This window comes from Mauremys reevesii, linkage group 8, assembly GCF_016161935.1.
Source record: "Mauremys reevesii isolate NIE-2019 linkage group 8, ASM1616193v1, whole genome shotgun sequence".
In the NCBI taxonomy this organism is placed as follows: Eukaryota; Metazoa; Chordata; order Testudines; family Geoemydidae; genus Mauremys; species Mauremys reevesii.
The window spans coordinates 36,232,840-36,256,546 of record NC_052630.1 but is presented as its reverse complement, the minus strand read 5'-3'; the positions used below and the strand labels follow the sequence as shown (position 1 = coordinate 36,256,546).

Below are 23,707 nucleotides of genomic sequence, written 5' to 3'. Positions count from 1 at the left end.
CAAATACCCTTGCTGATTGCAGGCAAAACAGAGGAATTACCCCCATATTTTCCTGTGGTTTTTTTGTTCTATAGGCAGGCCAGGTTTTAATGGGTTCTACTTTTTAAGAGTTATGGGAAAAGTATTCCACTGTTTAGTTATTAAATTCATGAGGTGGTGGACCTCAAGTTTTTCCTCTTATATAGCAGACCAAGTTTGTAATGTTTTGCCTGCTGTGTTAAGTTTTAAGTTTATTCACAGGTAATAGCTGAGAAGCATCATTACCATATTACCTTCAAGGATTTTTCCAAAAATCATACACACTATACGTTGTTACAGGGGTACTTACTAACATTAAATTTATTTCAATGTTTAATATTAACAGTAACATTTAGCATCAAATCTCTTAAAGGGATCTTGTTATACCATGTCTTTTATTTAGGCAATTTCTTTTGTGCTGGCAGTTTTCACCTTCCTTTATCAGTTAGGTAATTTGCATCAACATAGGCTTGGCTTTTGGATTCAAAGCCATCAGCAGAGCTCAGAGACTCTGTCTTAAAAGGGACACAATCAACTTCCACCAGAGTTTTGATTTCTTTCCACTTTCAACTCCTGCTTACAAAACACACACAGATCTGAAAAAGAAAACAGTCTATTGCGGCTCTTTTTGGAGCCCTAATAGGATTTTAATTCAGTAGCATATTTCATTTGTATTTCTTTTACCCCTTTTTACAATATACACTGCACATGTCCTAGGGAAAAAGCACATTCCTTCTATATTACAACTTTTTTTTTTTAAACATTAGCCATATCAATTTTTACATACGATGTAACTGTTTCTTTTTTTTTTCTTACAGAGTTTTCATGTACCCTTATCAAAAGTGACAGTCTGATTACACAGAGCCATTTTAAGGCTCAGTGTTTTTAACATTGCTTCTTTTTGTTTTGTGCACCTCACCTCTGCTGTTGCTTCAGAGGGGCAATGTTATATATTTTTTTTTTATTCTTTCACTACAGCTCTTATCTACTATTGTTACAAAAAAACAACAACAACCAACCAAACAAAAAGACTCCAGAATCTCTCTATTGTTACAAAAAAACAACAACAACCAACCAAACAAAAAGACTCCAGAATCTCTCCCTATTCTCCTGATTTTGACTGCCCTATTGGTTTTTAGCCATGACTTGGTTTTTATTTAAAAAACATTTTAAATTTTATAAAGAATCAAGTTACCCCTTAAGGGTTAAGTGCTAAATCCCAAAGCCAAACAACACTAATTACCTGTGTCTTGCAAAAAGGTCTGTCAGTTTTGCAACTTTGAATTAAGAGTCAAATGAATTTTTAGTGGCATTAAAAACAAAACCAAAACCAATTTATCTTACACCTACAAAACAGGAGTTTTACAAACCAGATGTGCTGGTTTAGCTTCTTAGAACTTTACATATTTTCACAGACAAATAGATACATACACATTTTCTATTCCTTTACACTGCTTTGTTTTTACATAGCTCTATATATATTTGGATTATTTACAGGCACTCTTTTGGAAAAGGGCCCATTTTCCCTTCAGAATGGCTGCAAAGAAACCAAGAATTCTCTCTCTTTAACATGGTCCTTTTTAACATTTTCACAAAGTTTAACTGCTTAATTCTCTCCAGCCTTTGTAGAGTTAACTTTTCACTCTCTTTCCATAAATCACTTGTTTATCTCCCAAAATAACACCTTTATCACCTCAGATTTCACCATTTTAAGTATTGTTCCAGGGGTTCATGCCTGCACTTACTGCTTTTCTTACTGCCAACACTATGCCCTTAGGGCTTCCAACCTGTTTTTCAGTTTTTTTTTTTTATCTGTTGCTTGCCTGCTTTTCTGGGCCCGATCCTGCTTTTTGTCCTTTTTACAATGAGATGGGAGTATTAAGGGGGTTGGATCGATCCGGGGTGGGTTTTTGAGAACGGGGTAAAGGGGAGCGCTCGGTCTGGTGGTGGGAGAGGAGGCTTTTAATAAACCTTTCAACTTATTATTTTAATATTTGAGAGAGGCGAGTTTTTTTTTTTATTTTGTCCAGCTACGATTTGCCTCTTCCCACCACTGAATGAAACAATTAACCTCTTCTTTAGCCAATTTAGTTTTAGGTTGGCCGAGTTTGTCATTTAAGACGTCCACTCGGTCTTGTTCCAAGATTTTAACAGTGGCCACTGAGTTTTGGGATCCCCCTGAGTTAGCCTAGACCATTTTTCCAGAAATTTACAGGAGTCCGGACCCTTCTTACAGGAGTCTGGACCCATCCTAAATATATAAAATGAGCCAGCGTTCGTTTAGGGAACTGTCCTGACTTAGACGTCTGGTTACCCATACAGGAGGACTTCACACACCAATCGCACAAGAAGGAAATTCGGGTTCGTCAGAGCAACACACAAAAGGAGCCCACAGGCTACTGCCTCAATCGCCCTTGCTTTCACACCAAGGCTTTTACCCAAAGTGTGGTGCGGCTGCGATTGTGCAGATTCCACTCACTCAGACCGCGGGGACAGGAACCCCTTGGTCGGCCGATCCCCGGACGGAGATGGCACCCAGACTCAAACACTCCACAGGAGGACGGATAGACACAGAGACAGGACAGTCCTCAGTCCGGACAAAACACAGAAATAATTACCTGACCAGATTCCTGATGTCAGATCCCGGGATCCCTACCAGAACAGAGTGGGAACCAACAGGTTCGATGGCGTAGACTTCACTGTGGTTGTGCACCCTTCCGTTCAGAAGGAGGACCGCTTGGGCCAAATGCCCAGGTGCCGGCTGCCACGGTCGTCCCACAAAACGGTCAGGGATCACACAGCCCCAGTGAAGACGGTTGCCATCTCGGTGGAACCTCCAAATTGTCAAAGTTAGAATCAAGACTCACAATTTGTCAGACCACTCTGTTTTTATTAGCACAGCGCTTCTGCTAATAACACCCAGATAATGTGAGCGGCCATGCAAGAAAAGTTTTTTTTCCTCCTGCTAACGATAGCTCATCTCAATTGATTAGACTCTGCCTGTTGGTATGCATACTTCCACCTTTTCATGTTCTCTGTATGTATAAATATCTCCTGTCTGTGTGTTCCATTCTATGCATCCGAAGAAGTGAGCTTTAGCTCTCAAAAGCTCATGCTGAAATAAATTTGTTAGTCTCTAAGGTGCCACAAGTACTCCTGTTTTTTTTCATGCAAGACCCAAACAGTCTTATTTATACAGATAAAAGAGCGGGAATTAAACAAAGGGACAAAGGAGAAAAACAGCAAAATTCACCTGGGGCATAGCATGCATATCCTACTTCCTTACTAACTCCTATCGATCTAAGGCTAATGCTTCACCAATTGCCCTTAAACGGTGCAATTGTTCTATGTTAATGTCTGTATTCCTGACACCTGGACTCCAGCATTCCAGCGATTTTCCTTAAAGGTACAGACAGCATTTCTTTAATCCTATCTATTTTTGTAATATAATTTATTCTACTTTCACAACTGTATCAACCAGCCCAGTGCTGCCATGATGTTCCAGTTGCCACAGACCGTGCTTTCAGGAACGTCTGTGTCCATGTTCTCATTAAAATCCTCCTTGTGCTGGCGTCTTTTAGCCCGGTTCTGCATATACTCAAGGATAATGTGCAAGGTGTTTACAATGCTCACAACAGCAGTGGTGACGGTGAGCTGAGCGGGCTCCATGCTTGCATTGGTACGGCGTCTTCAGGAAAGCAGGAGAGCAGAGTTGCAGTGGAAGCAGTGAATGATGACGGTTAGCACTGTGCAGATTTCTGACAACTTGGAGAAATTTGCTATTGAGACTGAGCTCATTTACGAGAGCAGAGTTGCAGCGGAAGCTGTGGATGACGACGGTTAGCAGTCGTACTGCACTGTCTGCTGATAGCAGCACCCAGGACACAACAGCAGCGGTGATGGTGAGCTGAGCTGAGAGGGTTCCAGGCTTGCCGTGGTATGGTGTCTGCATGGGAAAAAGGTGCAAAACAACTTCTCTGACATTGCTTTCACAGAAGGAGGGGAGACTGACAACATGTACCCAAAACCACCTGCGACAATGTTTTTGCCCCATCAGGCACTGGGAGCTTAACCCAGAATTCCAATGGGTGGCAGAGACTGTGGGAACTGTGGGATAGCTACCCATGGTGCACCACTCCGTAAGTTGATGCTAGCCATGGTAGTGAGGATGCACTCCGCCGAATTAATGCGCTTAGTGTGGACATACGCAATCGACTGTATAAAATTGATTTCTAAAAATCAACTTCTATAAAATCGACCTAATTTTGCAGTGTAGACATACCCTGACACTCACTGCCATGGAGCTTTTTTTGCTGTGCAGACATACCTTCAGGCTCCCTGCCAGTTCCAGAGGGGTCAGTCCGGCCCTTTCTCCTTCTGGGGATAAGAAGTCCAACACCGTGCACTTCCTATGGATGAGAGCTCAGAACTCAGGGTTCTGTGTGCTGCAGTGCTAAAGGTACTTCTCAAAAGAATGAGAATTTGCTGTTGTGTGCCGTTAGGTGCCGCCCTCCACCCCAGAGCTGGCTGCATTTCAGTGGGGCTGCATGGCTAGTGTGTGCAAAGTGCTTTGGGATGTAAGTTACTGGAAGAATGTAGATGAAGACGAGCAGCTGTTACAGTGAGAGTTGGATGGAGCTCCCGAGGGAGGGGCTCCATGCGCAGTTAGCATTTCAGAATGTGATCCTACAAGTCCTCTGTGTTCAGAGTCACCAGGGACTTCAGAGGGAGTTTAGTGCATGGGGCGCTTCAGCACTGGGCCCTCCACCTAAGCTCACCCCTCTGTGACGTGAATTTTTTCATCTAAGTATGAACCACTGGACTTCATACAAGGAGGCTCAGGAGTGACCCGCCTGCCTCATGCTCTCTCCACTCTCTGGGAGCATGCCAGCTCCACCACAACCAGGGGGCTTCCCCCATCACAGCTGGATCAGGGCTCAACCCTGGCTGAAATTCATCAGGACAAGAGTGTAGATTCTAGACTGTCGAAAGAGGAAGTGAACTGGACTGGTGCCATGGAACCAGGAAACAAAATTACCTTGACCTTCCCTGCATACTGAGCCTAGTGTGTGTGTGTGTGTGTGTGTGTGTGTGTGTGTGTGTGTGTGTGTGTTGGATACACAGATGATGCACTCACAAGACATGCACATGAAAGCTTGTCTCTCTCACCCAGAAATTGGTCCAATAAAAGCTATTACCTCACCCTCCTTGTCTCTCTAATACCCTGGGACTGACACGCCTACACCAACACTGCATAAGACATGCACATAGCAGTTAATGTGACACCACATCTATATAAAGCAAACAACGTGCAGCACCATTCAACTACCTCATGCCCTTGTCCCCCATTTCTCTTTCCACTCTGTTTTGTCAGGTTATGCCCCTACATAGACTGTCAGCTTCTGAGAGCAGGGACCATGTCCTTTTGATTTGTTCACTTGGTGCCTTATTAATAATGCACAGCTGTTTGTATCCTAGAGGCAGCACCTTCCCTCTGAGTTCCTACGGAATGGGTACCTCGGAATGGCTCTAGGGGTGCTGTGCTGCTGGAGGTGCTGCATTCCAGCGTTGTGTCCTGGCTCAACGCGGGGGCTGCACTTGATGACCTCTCCAGGTCCTTTCCAGCCCTGCATTTCTGTGATTGAGGACAGGTCCTGATGGCCTGAGTCGTAAGGATCCTGCAGCAGGAGCGACTTAACCGGTCTGGCTCCAGGCTAACTGCTGCTGCCTCAGTTCCTGGGGCCGATCACTTGGCTGCAGTCAGTGCTGCGGGAGAGGTGCTGGCCTGTCTCCCCAGCTGATGAGGGACTCACAGCCTTGTCCAAAGTCTCTTTCTAGACACAGGTTTCAGAGTGGTAGCCATGTTAGTCTGTATCAGCAAAAAAGAACAGCAGTACTTGTGGCACCTTAGAAACTAACAAATTTATTTGAGCATAAGCTTTAGTGGGCTAAAACCCACTTCATCAGATGCATGCAGTTGAAAATACACTGCATGCATCTGATGAAGTGGGTTTTAGACCACAAAAGCTTATGTTCAAATAAATGTGTTAGTCTCTAAGGTGCCACAAGTACTCCTGTTCTTTTTCCAGACACAGTTTTAGTCTCCAGATGTAAAACCTGGGCAGACATTAAACCCAACAGCAGTTCCTCTGCCCACCCAGGGCTTTTCCCGCTTTGCCTCTCTCAGTCCCTCCAGCTCCAGGGGCTACTGCAGGAGCCCCTTTCCCTCCTCCAGCTGAGCTAACCCCTCTTTCTTATAGAACACACCTGACCCCTTCCAGCTGGGGCTGATAAAGTGAACAGGCCTGGCTGGCCCCGGGGCCCCTGGCCCTTAAAAAGCTGGAGTGTTTGCGTCCGTGTCCTGGCCAGCCGAATGCGCTGTAATATCTTTCTGGTCCTAAACTATCATGTAGGGTTGCTGGTGAACAAGTGCTGTGTCTCACCCCAGAGGTGGCTGCATTTCAGCCAGGGGTAAAGGGACAGTGCAGTATCTGTAAAGTGCGTTGGGATCCTTTAGGATGAAAGTTGCTCCACAAACCCTGACCTCAGCTGCCTGATGCTTTCTGTGTTCCTAGATAACCTGTGGAGTGACCAGAATCTGGAGACAGAGCCCGACCTTCCCCCAGGATGGAGGAAAATTCACGACTCCTCAGGGACCTACTACTGGCATGTTCCCACAGGCACCACGCAGTGGCAACGGCCGTCGTGCACTTCTGGCCTGGGAGGGAGTCTGGTGGCTAGCGGAGACGCTGCATTGCAGGAAACGGTACAGAATGCCAGGAGAAGGTCGGCTTTAGACTTAGCACTGCCAGTTCCATGTGGGAGGAATGAGATTAGATCAATCACTTCTGGTCACCCTGGGAGGGGAGATGGCCAGGGCTAAGCAGGGCTGTGTCAACAGGGGGGTTTGCACCCACCAGGAACACTCATCTGCACACAAGCTCCATGTGCTCTCTGGTGGCCTTCTCACGAGTCTCTTCTTCTGTCTCTGCTCAGGATCTGCCGGCAGCCGCAGTAAAGCTTGCGTCCGAGGAGAGACCCATCCCCAGTCCAGTGGCATCTTTGCCCAGAAGGTAGGGCTCGCCGCACAAACCCCATGGGAGAGAAGTCACTGGCACCTTGTCGTGTTCGCCTCCCTGAGTTAATCCCTACTGCTAGGGTTTGACTTAGGACTTAGCCCAGCTTTCATCCCAAGTGCTGGGTCCCGCTCCTTCCCTGGGGAGGCAATTCCACAGCCATGGGTGCCTCACGATCAGGAAGCCATTTCCTGACAATCAAACTATATTTTCCTCTTAATTTCATCCCATTCCTCTTAGTTCCATGCTCAGTCCTCCTCTAAGGAACCTCCTTCTCCCCGGGCTGCATGGTGTCAGCTATCTGTTCCCACATAGTCATTGCTGAGCACCTGGCATGCAGGGAACCCCTTCCCCATAGCCACTCCTCCAGCCTCCTCAGTGCTCATGGGTCTCCTCTCTAAACTTCCCAGTTTTTCCCTGGCTTTTTGGCCATGTGGCACCCAGGGATTAATTAAACCACCCTGACCTCCTGCCCCAGCCCTGAAGAGCAGGACTTGCCCTCCCTGCTCTGGGAGGCAAAGCCTTTGCATGGACAGCCCCCAAATCCACTGGCTTAACTTGCAGCCATGTGCCAGCAAATCTACACATGGAGAAACTCTCTTACTGTCAACATCTGGCTAGGCAGCTAACTAAGGGGAATCAAACTTCATGCTTCAGGGCCCTGGTGAGCAGGTCAGGAAGGAACCCCCCATCTCACCTGAGCAGCATTGCACATTGGGCCAGGTGCCTCCTGGGGTGTCTCTTGTTTATCACTTGCTCAGAAGAATCAAGTACCAGCCACTGCAGGTGGCAGGATGCTGTGCTAGGTGGGTTGGCATGGCTTGATCTGTTAGGGCAAATGCCGCATTCCTGCTTGGCACACCGGAGAATGCATGTGCCCTTCACAATGGTAAATGGGGGCATGTCATACTGTTTGGATCAGGAGCAGCCAACATCTTCCCAGGCCAGACAGTGTCTCAGGAGAGAGAGAACTTGCCCTGCTCCCAGGGGTGGGACTGGGCACAGAGTTTGGGGGAGGGGGAGAGGAGAGGGTTCACCCTGATCCCAGGGGCAGTAGGGCCAAGAGCTTGTGTTGTCTCTGCATTGGATCATGAAGTGGGGCCCGTGTCACGACAGATGAGTGGATTCCGGAGACCAGGGTCGGGGTGCTGCGGGCACATGCTTACACCTCTTCTGGGAGAGTCCTGTTTGTTGGTGCTGCCAATGGGAGAAAAGGGCTGGTTCTCTTTGCTGTGGGATCACATGGACTGATGGGGAAATGGGAAGGAGGAGTCCTGTGACTAACGTCCTAGGCCCCAACTCATGGCTGTTTGGTGGCCTGTGTGGAAGCAGCTGGTGGGCCTGGGTCCAGTTCCTAGTGGGGCAGGGTCTCTATCAAGAAACCTCACCCCAGTGAGCACCCACCAGGCCAGGGCAAGTAAGCAATGCCTTCCGGCCCTAGGCAGGGGCCCCCAGCCCGCTGCAGTCCTGCTGCTGCTCCCTGCCATGCCCGGCTCATTGCCATGGCTAATGCCATGCCTTCCTTTGCAGGACCTTCAAGCCCTGGCATGGGGAGGAGTTCCCTCCTGGCGGCACAGAGCCTGGCTCCAAGGTACTGTCACCGAGGGGTCATTTGGTGCAGGCTCTGGAAGGGAGTTAGTGTGCGGGAGGGGGCTCAGGACTGGGACAGGGGGTTGAGGTGCAGGAGGGCTCAGGGCTGGGACAGGGGGTTGGGATGATCTAGTGGAGGAGTTTGGGCCCTGGAGGCTGTTGGTGTGGCTGGGCTGCTCCTGTCCAGTGGCCACGGGCAGCCTCCTGAGGTGCATTTCAGTACCCAGCATGCTCTCATGACTCCCTGGCTGGCTGTGAGTGAGCCCTGGGAACAGACAGAGCGTGAGTGGAGCCCTGAATTCTCACCCAGGTGCGCTGCTGGCTTCATAGAATCATAGGACTGGAGAGGGACTTTGAGAGGTCATCTAGTCCATTCCCCTGCACCCAGCAGAACCTCCAGAGGCACAGGATGGTGCTGGTAGCTGGGCTAGCTGGGCCCTTGGGACCAGTTGATTGATGTTCAGAGTCCTGGGAGGCTGGCATGGCGGTGACCCCAGGGGGTTGGCCCAGCAGAAGCTGTTTATACTGTGTCGATTAGCCCTCTGCCCAGACTGGGTCACTATATTGGCCTTGGCTCTGTCAGGCTCAATGAGGCTGAGGGGAGCTGGTGGGGGGGTCTGGGCTGTTGTTGAGTGTGACCCCCATGTGTCTCCCCCTTCAGTGCTTTGTTGTGCGCTCCCTGGGCTGGGTGGAGATCCCGGAGGAGGACCTGGCCCCGGGCAAGAGCAGCATCGCGGTGAATAACTGCATCCAGCAGCTCTCACAGAGCAAGTGTGAGGGTCGGGACTCCGCGAGCAGCTGGGGTGAGGTGAGTCCCTTTTCCGACATGGGGAAGAGACCACTGGGTGCCACGGGTGCCTAGGAGGAGCGTGGATCTGCTCATAAGAGTCAGGACGCTGGCCCCAGAGTCCTGGCTTCCATCAAGCCTGGCTAGTGACTCTCCATGGGGATCTCCTGCCATCTCAGTAGCAGCCACGACTCTGCCCGATTCAGGGTCACTGGGCAGAGGGTGAGAGTCACTTCCCATGTGCCCCCAGCCTGCCCCTCCATCCTGATCCCAGATGCAGGCACTGCCCTCCCCAAACAATGCATCCTGGGGGTGACCTCAAAGCTCCTGGTGGGGGAGAGGGTGTCCCATCCCCACCTGCCTCTGGCCACCCCTCTGGCTTGGGTGGGAGGGGGAGCTGGGCAGCCTGGGGAGGGGAAGGGGAGGCCTGTGCACTGAGCGCCCCTGCTCTCTCCTTGCAGGGCCAGAACATGGTGATGATTCTGAAGAAGGACACAATGAGCTTGCTGGACCCTCTGGATCATAGCCTGATCCACTGCCAGCCCATCATCAACATCCGTGTCTGGGGGGTGGGCTGCAACAATGGCAGGTGAGTGGCTGAGGGGTTGGGGGGCTGCCGGAGCTCGCTCTGGGGGAGCCCTTGCCACCCTGGTACAGCAGGCACACTCCCTGGTGTGTGGGCAGGACTGCCCCGGGTCCTGTAATCCAGCCTCCAGGGACATTTCAAACCGCTCTGTGATCCCTTAGGGTCTGGTGCCAGGACGTGGTGTCACCCCAGCAATGGGGCATCGCTGCACATAGCACAACGCAGGGCATTGCAGCCCAGGGCTGGCATGGCTCCCTTGCACTGTACCTGCTGGGACACAGGGCATTGCTTGGTACTGCAGCTAGTTCTCTGCAGTGGGCCTTTCCTCCCCTCCCAGCAGGCCCCTAGGGAAGTGCTGGTGAGGGGTGCGTTGAGGTGCATGTCCCAGCTCGCTGCTGCCTCACAGGAATCAGTGCATTAACTGCTGTCTCCGTTTCTCTCTCCACACGCTGCCATGCTGGCTGCAGGGACAGGTAATGTAGCTCGGCTTCCATGGGCAGAGCCGACGCCCCACATCCATCCTCCTACTCACCCCACTCTCTTCTCCTTGCAGGGATTTTGCTTTCGTGGCCAGCGACAAGGACACATGCATGCTGAAGTGCCATGTCTTCCACTGTAACGTGCCTGCCAAAGCCATCGCCAAGGCCCTGCATGAGATGTGCTCCAAGGTATGCTCCCGGGGACATGCCCAGCCTGGCTCCGTCAGCTCTGCTGAGCTGTTGGCAGGGAGTCCTGAGGCCACATGCTCCTTCACTCCTTTAGATCAGGCTTCTCCTGGACTAGGAGCCAGGTTCCCCTCCTGTTGGCAGGTGTCTCAGAACCGGACATGCTCCAGGCCTCTGGCTGTTGGGAGGCCTCCCAGAGCAGCATCCATGCTTGGGAACAGCATGAGGCAGGACCAACAGGAGTCGCTCCCTGATCCAATGGGGACCGTCCAGCCTGGCCCTGGGGAGCGGAGACCATGGCAAGGGCACTGATGAGCATTGTGGGTGAAACACAGGGCTGAGAGTCATTAAGGTCTGAATGCCAATTCCTGCTCTGCCACAGACTTGCTGTGTAGCCTCAGACAGGTCATTGCCCCATTGTGTGCCTCAGTTTCCCCTACCTGATTATAGAATCATAGAATATTAGGGTTGGAAGAGACCTCAGGAGGTCATCTAGGCCAATCCCCTGCTCAAAGCAGGACCAACACCAACTAAATCATCCCAGCCAGGGCTTTGTCAAGCTGGGCCTTAAAAACCTCTGAGGATAGAGATTCCACCGCCTCCCTAGGTAACCCATTCCAGTGCTTCACCACCCTCCTAGTGAAATAGTGTTTCCTAATATCCAACCTAGACCTCCCCGACTTCAACTTGAGACCATTGCTTCTTGTTCTGTCATCTGCCACCACGAGAACAGCCTATCTCCATCCTCTTTGGCACCCCCCCTTCAGGTAGTTGAAGGCTGCTATCAAATCCCCCCTCACTCTTCTCTTATGCAGACTAAATAACCCCAGTTCCCTCAGCCTCTCCTCACAAGTCATGTGCCCCAGCCCCCTGATCATTTTCTTTGCCCTCCTCTGGACTCTCTCCAACTTGTTCACATCCCTTCTGCAGTGAGGAGACCAACACTGGACACAATACTCCAGGTGTGGTCTCACCAGTGCTGAACAGGGGAGAATAATCACTTCCCTCAATCTGCTGGCAATGCCCCTACTAATACAGCCCAATATGCTGTTAGCCTTCTTGGCAACAAGGGCACACTGCTGACTCATATTCAGCTTCTCATCCACTGTAATCCCTAGGTCCTTTTCTGCAGAGCTGTTGCTTAGCCAGTTGGTCCCCAGTCTCTAGCGGTGGATGGGATTCTTCCTTCCTAAGTGCAGGACTCTGCACTTGTCCTTGTTGAATCTCATCAGATTTCTTTTGGCCCAATCCCCCAATTTGTCTAGGTCACTCTGGACCCTATCCCTACCCTCCAGTGTATCTATCTGTCCCCCCAGCTTAGTGACATTGCGAACTTGCTGAGGGTGCAATTCATCCCATCATCCAGATCATTAATAAAGATGTTGAACAAAACCGTCCTCAGGACTGAACGCTGGGGCACTCTGCTTGATACCAGCTGCCAACTAGACATTGAGCTGTTGATCACTACCCATTGAGCCCGACAATCTAACCAGCTTTCTATCCATCTTATAGTCCATTCATCCAATCCATACTTTTTTAACTTGCTGGCAAGAATACTCTGGGAGACTGTATCAAAAGCTTTGCTAAAGTCAAGATATATCACATCCACCACTTTCCCCATATCCACAGAGCCAGTTATCTCATCATAGAAGGCAATCAGGTTGGTCAGGCATGACTTGACCTTGGTGAATCCATGTTGACTGTTCCTGATCACCTTCCTCTCCTCCAAGTGCTTCAGAATTGATTCCTTGAGGACCTGCTCCATGATTTTGCCGGGGACTGAAGTGGGGCTGACTGGTCTGTAGTTCTCCGGGTTCTCTTTCTTCCCTATTTTAAATATGGGCACTATATTTGCCTTTTTCCAATTGTCTGGGACCTCCCCCAGTCGTCACGAATTTTCAAAGATAATAGCCATTGGCTCTGCAATCACATCAGCCAACTCCCTCAGCACCCTTGAATGCATTAGATTTGGACCCATGGACTTGTGCACGTCCAGCTTTTCTAAATAGTCCTTAACCTGTTCTTTCACCACTGAGGACTGCTCACCTCCTCCCCATACTGTGTTGTCCAGTGCAGCAGTCTGGGAGCTGACCATTTCTGTGAAGACCGAGGCAAAAGAAGCATTGAGTACTTCAGTTTTTTCCACATCATCTGTCACTATGTTGCCTCCCCCATTCAGTAGGGGTCTCACACTTTCCCTGCCCACCTTCTTGTTGCTAACATACCTGTAGAAACCCTTCTTGTTACCCTTCACACCCCTGCTAGCAGCAACTCCAACTGTGCCTTGGCCTTCCTGATTACACCCCTGTATGCTCTAGCAATATTTTTATACTCCTCCCTAGTCATCTGTCCAAATTTCCACTTCTTGTAAGCTTCCTTTTCGAGTTTAAGGTCATCGAAGATTTCACTGTTAAGCCAAGTCTGCCATATTTGCTATTCTTTCTGCACATCAGGATGGCTAGTTTCTGTGCCCTCAACAAGGCTTCTTTAAAATACAGCCAGCTCTCCTGGATTCCTTTCCCCTTCATAAACAACAAGGAGTCCGGTGGCACCTTAAAGACTAACATTTATTTGGGCATAAGCTTTCGTGGGTAAAAAACCTCACTTCTTCAGATGCATGGAGTGAAAATTACAGATGCAGGCATTATAGAATGACACATGAAGAGAAGGGAGTTACCTCACAAGTGCAGAACCAGTATTGACAGGGCCAATTCGATCAGGGTGGCTGTAGTCCACTCCCAATAATAGATGAGGAGGTATCAATTCCAGGAGAAGCAAAGCTGCTTTTGTAATGAGCCAGCCACTCCCAGTCCCTATTCAATCCCAAATTAATGGTGTTAAATTTGCAAATGAATTTTAGTTCTGCTGTTTCCCCCTCATATTAGCCTCCCAAGTTCCCTAAGGGAGTCAAAGTCTGCTTTTCTGAAGTCCAGGGACTGTATTTTGCTACTCTCCTTTCTTCCTTTTGTCGGGATCCTGAACTCAACCATCTCATGGTCCCTGCTGCCTAGGTTGCCACCCATTTCTACTTCATCTACCAATTCTTTCCTGTTTGTAAGCAGAAGAGCAAGAGGAGCATGGCCCCTAGTTGGTTCCTCCACCACTTGCACCAGGAAGTTGTCCCCAACACTCTCCAAAAACATCCTGGATTGTCTGGCATTGCTGTATTGCTTTCCCAGCAGATGTCAGAGTGATTGAAGTCCCCCATGAGAACCAGGGCCTGTGATCTGGAAACTTCAGTTAGTTGTCCGAAGAAAGCCTCGTCTACCTCATCCTTCTGATCTGGTGGTCTGTAGCACACACCCACCATGACATTACCCTTGTTGCTCTCACCTCTAAACTTAACCCAAAGACTCTCAACAGGATTTTCTCCAGTTTCATACTGGAGCTCTGAGCAATTGTACCACTCTCTTACATACAGTGCAACTCCTCCACCTTTCCTCCCGTACCTGTCCTTCCTGAACAGTTTATGCCCAGTTTATACCTATCCATGACAGTGCTCCAGTCATCTGAACTGCCCCATCACATTTCTGTTATTCCAATAACATCATAGTTCCTTGATTGTGCCAGGACTTCCAATCCTTCCTGCTTGTTTCCCAGGCTTCTTGCGTTCGTGTACATGCACCTAAGATAACTAGCCGACTGCCCTACTTTCTCAGTATGAATCAGGAGGCTTCCCATCTTGTACCCTCCTCCTTGTGTTTCCTCCTGATATTCTACTTCCCCACTTACCTTTGGGCTTAGGTCACCATCCCCCGGCGAACCTAGTTTAAAGCCCTCCTCACTAGGTTAGCCAGCCTGCCTGCAAAGATGCTTTTCCCTCTCTTCGTTAGGTGGATCCCATCTCTTCCTAGCACTCCTTCTTCCTGGACCAACATCCCACGGTTGAAGAATCCAAAGCCCTCTCTCCGACACCACCTGTGTAACCACGGATTCACCTCCACAATTCGTTGGTCCCTACCTGATGGTACAGCTCTCTCCCCCTGAGCTGTACAAGTGCTAATGAGAGTAATAGCTCGTTCCTATATAGCGTGTCTCAAAGGCAAGATGGGGAAACCAAGTCACTGAAAGACTTGCCCAAGGTCACCAGCAGATCTAGGACTAGCACACATGTCTCCTGAGTCCCAGGCTAGGACTCTAGCCACCAGGCCGGAGACAGCCACACTCATTTTCCCTGGTACTATCCTGCTACCCAGCAGGGGTGTTTTTGCCTGACCGCCCAGGGCCTGAGCCCCACCAGCCGGGATCTGAGAGCAGAGGCCTGTGGGAAGTCTCTGTGTGATGGTGTTTCTCTGTGCTATGCAGATTATGGCCGAGCGGGCAGTGGTCAGCAACAGCCTCACTCGATCCATCACGCTGCAGCCCATCTCGCAAGACAACTTACCGCTGCAAGGTACTCCAGGGCGCTCCCCCACCCAAACTCCCTCCCAGAGCCCAACCTTTCACCCATCCTGCACCCCAATCCCCTGCCCCAGTGCAGGGCCTGCACCCCAGACCTCCTCCCCCAACCCAAACTCCCTCCCAGAGCCATAGGCAGGTGCGGGGGGAGTTTGGGGTTTCACCAAGGATAGAAACCCTCACCTTGTCCCATGGGACAGCTGGGAACTCCCTGCCCATGGGTACAGGGTGCTCCTTTCTAGCCCTGAAAGGGGCTGAGATATCAGCTCTCAAACTGATGCGCCCCTCCCCCGATTTATAGATAGGAGCTTTGGGCTGCATGCCAGAGGATGGGGCTTGCTCTCTCTCTCCAAGGCCTGCCCCGTTGTACCCATGGCAGCCTGTTTTCATAAGCAGGGTGGTGGGGGGGAGACCTAGCACAACACAACCTTTCCTTGAAAGAAAGGCCTAAGGTGTGCCCTGGGCTGTGCTCGGAGCCTGTGGGGCTGGGCTCAAGGCCTGGGTGCTCCTAGAACAACTTCAAGAGAAGGAAACAACCCCACATGCACAGAACCAATCCCAGGGTGGTGGAGGGCTGTTCCCCAGCAGAATGGCTCACCTCCTGCTCTCTCTGTCCTGTAAGCCCTGAAGCCAAGCGACTGGTGCTAGGTGGGGAAATCCACGTCACCCGTGCCTGAGACACAAACAGGCATCCTTTAGCTGGGCAGCCCTCTGGTCGGTTTTTGCCTGGGGGTAATACAATGAAGCCCCCCACCCTCGGTAAAGAGGTGGGCTTTGTTCAAGGGGGTGAGGAGCTGGAGGAGAACTTGCTCTGGCTTGCTCTTGTCTCTGGCAGTTGATACTGGGGACACCCTGACGCAGTCTATACAGAAGTACGAAGCCCTGTATATTGGCAGCTTACCGGTGCCCAAAGCCATGGGTGAGTAGCCCTGGGGGGAAGCTCTTGCTACAGTCCCTATGCTGTTACATCATATGGGCCACTGCGTACTGAAAGAGAACGCGGGGGTGGGGGGGGACGCTGCACCCACTGAACGGTGTCGGTGGCTGAATGGCCACTGGCCTCAATGGGAGCAGAGTTAAGCCAGCACAGAGAGCTCCTGAAAAGCGCAGCCAGGCTGGGGGTTGGGGTGCGGGGTGCAGGCTCTGGGAGGGAGTTAGGGTGCAGAAGGGGGTTCTGACCTGGGGCAGGAGGTTGAGGTGCAGGAGGGGGTTTAGGATGCTGGCTCCAGCTGGGCGGCGCTTACCTCAGGTGGCTCCCAGAAGTGTCCAGCATGTCCCTCCTCTGGCTCTTAGGCAGAGAGGCCGGGGGCTCTGTGTGCTGTCCCCGTGGCTGCCTCTGTGCTTAGAAGCTGGACATGCTGGCCGCTTCCGGGAGCTGCGTGGAGCCAGGGCAGGCAGGGAGCCTGCCTTAGCCCCACTGCCACTGACCAGATTTTTAACAGCCCAATCAGCGGTGCTGACCAGAGCCAATGGATGCCTGGCAACCCTGGAGGGTTATTTCTTGGGGGCGGGGGGCACTGAGGCCTGGCTGTGCTGTGGACCAGCCCGGGGTTGGGGGGGCAGTAGTGAGGCTTGGTTGTGCTGTGGGCTGGCCTGGGGGGTGGCACCAAAGAATCCATGTTGTGAAGCACTGAGGGCTAGTCTGGGGCACTGCTGCAGCCTATATGCCCTGTTGTGTTGCTTCCTGCCCCTGGTCCCCAGGGAGTCTCCCCACTCAGTGTCTCCAGTGGCTTCTGCACCAGTGACACTGCCCTGTAACCATGGAACTTGCAATCTCTGCAGGATTTGCTGGCATCTCCTGCCAGTCTCTAGCAGGTGCTGCCCGTGCCTCACCCTAGCTGAAGGGGCTGCTTGTGCACCCCTCCCTTCGCCCCTCTGGCTGGATGAAGCTGCCTGTAGCCCCTATCTATCCCCACCCCACTGGACACCGGCAGCACAGAGCGCTCCCACCCTTGCATTTCCCTCTGGGCAGCACAGCCCCGCTGAGTCCTGTAGGCTGATGGCTTCAGAGGAGCCTGATGGGTGAGTGGTAACTGGCCCCATTGTGCCAGGAGCGGAGGATGTGGTCCATCCCCTCTGTTCATCTCCCCAGGGATGGACATACTGAACGAGGCCATTGAGACCGTGATGAGCAGCCAAGGCCGTGAGCAGTGGATCCCCTCCCTTGTCAGTGTGTCAGACTCGGTGATGACGGTGCACCAGGCAGAGGTAACATTCCACATGCTTGGCCTTCTGGGGGCTCTACCACAGGGCAACTACCCCTCTCCTGCTGCTGAGGGGTGCCCACTGAGTGGCTGCCTCTGGAATACAGGGGCTTCACTCATTGAAGCCCCCATGCATTCAGTGGAACAGGCTCTAGGGTGGGTTTGGGGGTTTCTTACTGCAGCCCCTGCTGTCCTGGAGCCCACCCGGTTACACTCCTCTGGCAAATGCAAACAGAGAACAGGTCCTACTGACCTTGTAGCCAATGCCCTCCCACCTGCCCTCAGCCTGTGGTTCCAAGCCACTCGCTCATTAATGCCACTAGGCAATGCCAGCAGTGCTCAGGGCTGGCTGAAAGGAGTTCAGCGCTGCCAGCTCGTGGGCTTTGAGGTTTGTCTGGTTCTCCACATAGCTGCCATCAATTGTCCTGAAGGGACAGTGAGCACAGGCCTTGGGCAACGAGAGGAGCTCAATGCTGCTGGGGCCACCCAGCAGCAGGCACAGTGAGGTGCTGGGAGGAGTGTTGCCAACTTGAGCAGTAAATAGGCCAGCGGGGCCGGACTCCTGCTGGAAGTTGCAAGGACGCATAGGGTGTAGGCATCAGGAGGAAGAGGAATGATGTAGGAGGCTCTGAGAGAAAATAAGGCAAAATGAAGCCAAGGGAACATAGGTTGATGGTTGGAGAAGGCTCATTATCCATCAGGCCATGGAGTTGCTTCCCCGTGTACAGGCTGGAGCCCTGGGAACAGTAGGGGACAAAGCCGTAGGCCCAGGGGATGGCCTAGCCGGGACATGCTGGGTCTTTTCTGCTGTGGTTCTTTAGATCCCTCTCAAGGACACTGAGGTAACCCTGAGGCAGGGTCGTTTCCTCTCTGCCTGAGTCTAGTGACTGCTCTCGTGTGTGTTCCTTTGAGGCTGGTGAGGAAGATACCCACATCTTCGAGTGCCAGGTCCGCTACGTGACCTTCATCGGGGTTGGGAAGGATGCTCACACGTTTGCTCTCATCGTAGACATGGGGCAACAGCATTTCCAGTGCACGGCCTTCTGGTGTGAGCCGGATGCCGGCACCATCTCAGAGGCTGTGCAGGCTGCATGCATGGTGAGTGTGCTCCACCCCGACCCCAGGGGAACTCTCTGCGGTGAAAGGTGCTGGACTGAGAGCCCTAGAGACCGACACCTTCCCTCTAGCCCCAGAGCGGGGCTGTGTGGGCAGCTCTCCTTCAGCCCTGCCCTATAGAGGAGGGTCCATGATCCAGTCAGTCCTTGCTCTCTACTGAGACCTATAGACTGGGACAGCTCTGAACCCACCTGCTGTGGGCTGGCATTGCAGGCTCTATATTCCCAACCCTGGTCGTTGGGCTGTTTCACCTCTGAACCATCCCCATGAGGGGCTCTGTCTCACCTTGGCGGGGGGGGTGGGCTCTGGTCTAACAAGCCCCCTGAGCCACCTAGGTCCCTAGAGGTGCGGGTATCACTGACAGACTGTAGCTCTTAAGAAGCACGTGCTGCTTTCAAAAAGCTGCACAGCGTGTGGGCCCTGCCAGTACATGTCTGCAGCAGGGTCCGGGCGGGGTGGGAGACATGCTGCTGTCTTCCCTCACATGGGGCCATGTCCTCTAGAGCCAAACCCAGTTCCCTGTCAGGGAACTCACCTTGGCGTTTGGAGCGGGTCGACTTGCTCAGCTGCCCCCTCAGGCCCTGAGGTCGGGGAGGCACCTGGATGCTTTGGGGCCAAACAACATGCCCAGCCCCCACCCAGCCGGGCTTTGGCCACCCAAGGGAGCACCCACAGTCTCTGTAGAAAACAGTGTTTAGAGGTCAGGGGTGGGGCATAGTCTGGGGGGTTAGTGTGGGAACAGATGGGGGTGGGGCAGAGTCTGGAGGGGTTAGTGTGGGAGTAGATGGGGGAGGGGTTTTCATTTTTCACATCTGACACAGATGTCTGGGAAAAAAAGATCTGTTAGCACTGGAAAAAGTATAGAGAAGGGCAACAAAAATGATGAGGGGTATGGAACAGGTTCCAGATGAGGAGAGATTAAAAAGAGTGGGCCTGTTCAACTTGGATAAGAGATGATTAATGGAAGATATGACAGAGGTCTATAGAATCATGAATGGTGTGGAGACAATGACTAGGAAACTGTTATTTACCCCGTCATATAACACAAGAACTAGGGGTCAGTCAATGAAATGAATAGGCAGCAGGTTTAAAACAAACAAAAGGAAATAAACTTCTTCCCACAGCGCACCATCAACCTGTGGAACTCGTTGCCAGGAGATGTTGTGAAGGCCCAAATTATAACTGGCTTCAAAAAACCATTAGATAAGTTCCTGGAGAATAGGTCCATCAATGGCTATTAGCCAAGACAATCAGGGAGGCAACCCCATGCTGGGGGTGACCCTAAACCTCCAACTGCCAGAAGCTGGGACTGGATCACTGAATACTTGCCCTGGTCTGTTGATCCCCTCTGGAGCACCTGGCATTGTCCTCTGTCAGAAAACAGGATACTGGGCCAGATGGCCCATTGGTCTGACCCAGTGTGGCTGTTCTTATGTAAACTCCACCCCCCAACGGATTCATTCCATACCCTGACACTTGCCTCAAAACACCCCTGGAACTCGCTGCCTTTCCTTGGGTTCCCACTGCCTCGCTGTTTCCTGTGTCCGCTCTACATCAGTGGCCTGGGGAGTACAAGGAGGGGGGCTGCTCCCAGGGAAAACCTTTTGAAGCTGAGGCGCTGTGGACATCTAGAGAGAAGGTGCCATCAGCATCTCACAAACCACTCTCCACAAGAACCTACAGGAAATGGGCTAAAGCCAGGGCAGATTTGGGTGACTCTGAGCTGGGGAGAGTGGGGTGGGAGAGGACTCTGGGGGGAGTGGGGTTTAGTGGTCAGAGTAGGGGGAACTGAAGATGCCCTTTTGCTGGTATCGTCCAGCTGGAGAGTCTGCTCAGAAGTATGATGCACACGTGAAATGCAGAGCCAATTTGTACGCATGGGAAGGAGGCGGTTCTAGTGGTTAGAGGAAGGGACAGAGAAAGGGTTCCTTGGCTCCATTCCCAGTTCTAGGAGAGAGTGGAGTCTAGCGATTAGATGAAGGGGCAGACTGAGTCAGAACTCCTGGGTTCTATCTTTAGCTCTGCCAGCTGCCTTTGAACAACTACCTAATAGCTCTGTGACTCAGTTTACCCACAGTGTATGGATGACGACGACCCTTCTCTGCTTGCTGGACTCTTGTTGAGGCAGAGCACTCTTTGTAGTCTGGTCTCTGCGACACTCTGACCCGCTGCTCCCATTCTGTCACAGGTTCAGTACCAGAAGTGTCTGGTGGCCTCCACCTCGCGGCTGAGGCCGAAGGGCAGCTCACGCTCGGTGCTTAAGATGAAGAGGACAGCATCTGTGGACTCCCCAGGGTGCCCGTTCCCTTCCACGGGCCACTCCCTGCAGAAAAACAGCAGCGGCGCCAGCACTCGGAAGAGGGGGGTTTTCTCATTCTTGGAAGCGTTCCGGCAGAAGCATTCCATGCTGCACACCCCATAGGGTGCAGCTGTTGGGGAGGAGGGTGGGTAAGGCAGCAGGATTGTTGGCTGGCTTATGTAAATAGAGTAACCAGATCTGTTGGCTCTACCTGCAGCTAAGGCCCGACAGACCTAAAGAGCGAGTCCATTCCCCGCAGGGAGAGCCCCAGCTGGCCACAGAGGCAAGGCCAGAACCCAATAGTCCTTTGCTTTGTAGATAACCCCCTGGGGAGGGAGGTGGGTGTGGGGGGCTCGGGGGAGTAGCAATGACCCAGCACATGTATGGTTCCAAGCAGGGAATGTTTCTTAATATCCTGGAGCAGCCAGCAGCGAACATGACACGCAGGCTGAAGGCAACCAAGTTCTGCCTTCGCCGGGGGCCGGGGTGGGCAGATGTTCCAGTCAGGGCACAGCTCCTTGGGATTCACTTCGGAATGAGAGCTCAACTTGATTGTAGCTGAAGGCTGTGGGCGCTGCTGCCACCACAGCAAGAAGGGTTGGTGTATCGCCAGGACCCATCGAGCCAACAGAGGGGATTCACCTCCTCAGCCCTGGCTCTTCCAATGAACCCCTTTGATTTTCTGACAGCAGTATGGAGGGCAGGCACAGGCCATGGGCCTGTGTCTACTGGCTGCAGATAAGAGGAAAAGCCTTTTGCAGGCAACTGACTAACCATCCCCCCTGCCACACTCTGAAAGAATGATCTGCCTCCTTTCCCACTTCATTCAATAGCTGGTAACATGCTGCTGGGAATGGGAGGAGGCCTGTGGGAAGGGAGGGCTCTATTTCGCCCTCCTGCTGTGAATTGTTTTAATTCTAAATGAATTCTTGCCTCCTTTGCTCTTAAAAATATCAGTGGCAGCAGCCCAGGTGCTCAGACGCAAATCCAACCAAAACAAACCCGTGAGCACTGCTTAGTGATCACATGCAAACCCACAGCAACAAACTGGTGCATGCAGCCCCAATAACTAAGTGTGTGTACTGCCAGTGCTCATGGAACACCAGCACGTGCGGCCCAGCACACGGGAGCAGCCCTTCCGTAACAAGCCGATGCCCAGGTACTGATACCCTGGTGCCCAAGGCCTGGCACTGATACACCAGTGCTCCTGTGAAGGACAACTCTCATTTTAAAGGTAGGAAAAGAAAATCAGTGTTGGACTTCTAGTGGGTTGTTATGAGCTGGTGTGAATTCCTACTCCTCCGGGGGGAGCCCATGTGTGAATTCCCACCAAGCCTAGTGGGTGCCTGGCTCAGCCGTGTCCAGAGCGGGCCAGTTGGGGCTGTAATTGTTAGGTATAGTATGGACCAGCTGTCCCTCCAGCTGCAAGCCAGTCACACATTACCTGCTGGTTCCTTAAAGGGATTGTTCTCTTGCCCAGTTTGGAAATCACCTTAATCTGTCTTCACGCCCATATTTCTTTACACTTGCCTATCAGTTCCCCGGGGGATCCCCTACGATAGACTGAAGTCTACCTCAGTAACACTTTCTATCTGATCATTTGTGCAAATAAAACACTAACATGCAGCGAGCACAAGCCAGCCCCATCTTTGCTTTAGCTCCTTCCTGCTGAGGATCAGATTGGGATCAGAACAAGCTAGAAGGGGTGAGGGGAGGGGGAAGGAACTTTTCTGCTACACAGAAGTAGGAAGATAGGAACCACCAGACTGGATCAGACCCATGGTCCAGCTAGTCCAGTGGCCTGTCTCTGGCAGTGGCTGGCACCAGATGTCTCAGAGCAGTGGTACTGGGACAATTTTTATAGTGGACGGTACTAAAGGTGGAAACCATGTTGTAGCAAAGCGAAGACTCACTGGCACGGTGACTCCTACTGGTCCTCTTGGGATTTAGGTCAACTCTAGCTCTGGAGCACCTCCTTCTATCTCGCCTGCCTTCGGCTCTGTGTCCCTCCTGGACCCCAGTGCCCCTTTACCTTGGGGTTCTGCTCCCACAATACTCCCTCACTCTGGGACTCCCCTCCCAGGGGACCCCCCCAACCCTCTATCCCCACCTTGTCTCAATGGCTACTGCCAGCCACCATTTAGCCTCCTTTCCCTGGAGCAGACTGCAGTCTATAGTGGCCACGCATCCCTGGCAAGGGGGTAGGACCTGCTGCCTCTGCCTATTCTTAGGCTGCACCTTTGTAGGCCTTCACCAAGGCCTGCAGTTTGGAGGTTTACCGGACTGGAGCTCCCAAGCACCTCTTGCCCTTCCCCAGCACTGCTCTACTTCAAGTACCTTCCCATGCCAGGGTCAGAGTGAGCCTTCTTTGTCTCATGGCCCCACAGCCCTTTTATCCAGGCCAGTTGTGGCCTGATTAAGCCAGCCACACCTGGGGCCAACTACCTCACCAGCCTCCCCCTCAGCTGCTCTTAATGCTTTTCCCAGCTGCAGCCCTCTCCAGGGCTGCTTTTAATCCCAGCTGCCCCACTACACATATATTTGGGTTGTTACTACTTCAAGCCAGGGAGGTGCAATAGCACCCCCAGAACCAGCACCTACACCTCAGAGGAAGGTGCAAGAAACCCCACAGTAGGCAGCATGGGCAGTGGGTAATGGAGGCTTGGGGAGGCTAAGCCTCCCCAAACCTCTGCTAATGCGCCACACCATGGGCTGGGGGGCTATGCCATGGTAGGGCTCAGAGCTCCTCCGGGCAGCCAGGGCTTGGGGCTTCTCTGGTCATGGCTTGGGGTGGTGGGCTGAGGGTGGGCCAGGACTCAGGAGGGTGGGCTGGGGCTCAGGGAGGTGGGCTGGGGAGGGGCTCAGCCGGGGCTCTGGCTGCGGTGGGGGATTCAGGGCTCCTCTGGTACCAGCGGGCAAGGGGTGGGGGAGGAGCAGAAGGGGCAGGGTAGGGGTGGGGCCACAGGTG

The 23,707-nt window shown here is 52.3% G+C and overlaps 1 protein-coding gene across 1 annotated transcript; it reads left to right on the top strand.

The window, feature by feature from the left end:
- The first annotated feature begins 3,751 nt into the window (after nucleotides 1–3,751).
- On the top strand, nucleotides 3,752–22,278 carry APBB3 (amyloid beta precursor protein binding family B member 3). Its single transcript, XM_039484610.1, has 12 exons — nucleotides 3,752–3,857; nucleotides 6,594–6,784; nucleotides 7,015–7,091; nucleotides 8,625–8,685; nucleotides 9,346–9,492; nucleotides 9,933–10,060; nucleotides 10,611–10,725; nucleotides 15,028–15,115; nucleotides 15,956–16,039; nucleotides 17,213–17,328; nucleotides 18,237–18,422; nucleotides 20,629–22,278. The coding sequence occupies exons 1-12, from the start codon at nucleotides 3,752–3,754 to the stop codon at nucleotides 20,860–20,862; spliced, it is 1,533 nt and encodes a 510-aa protein (XP_039340544.1). The 3' UTR covers nucleotides 20,863–22,278.
- Nucleotides 22,279–23,707: the final 1,429 nt, after the last annotated feature.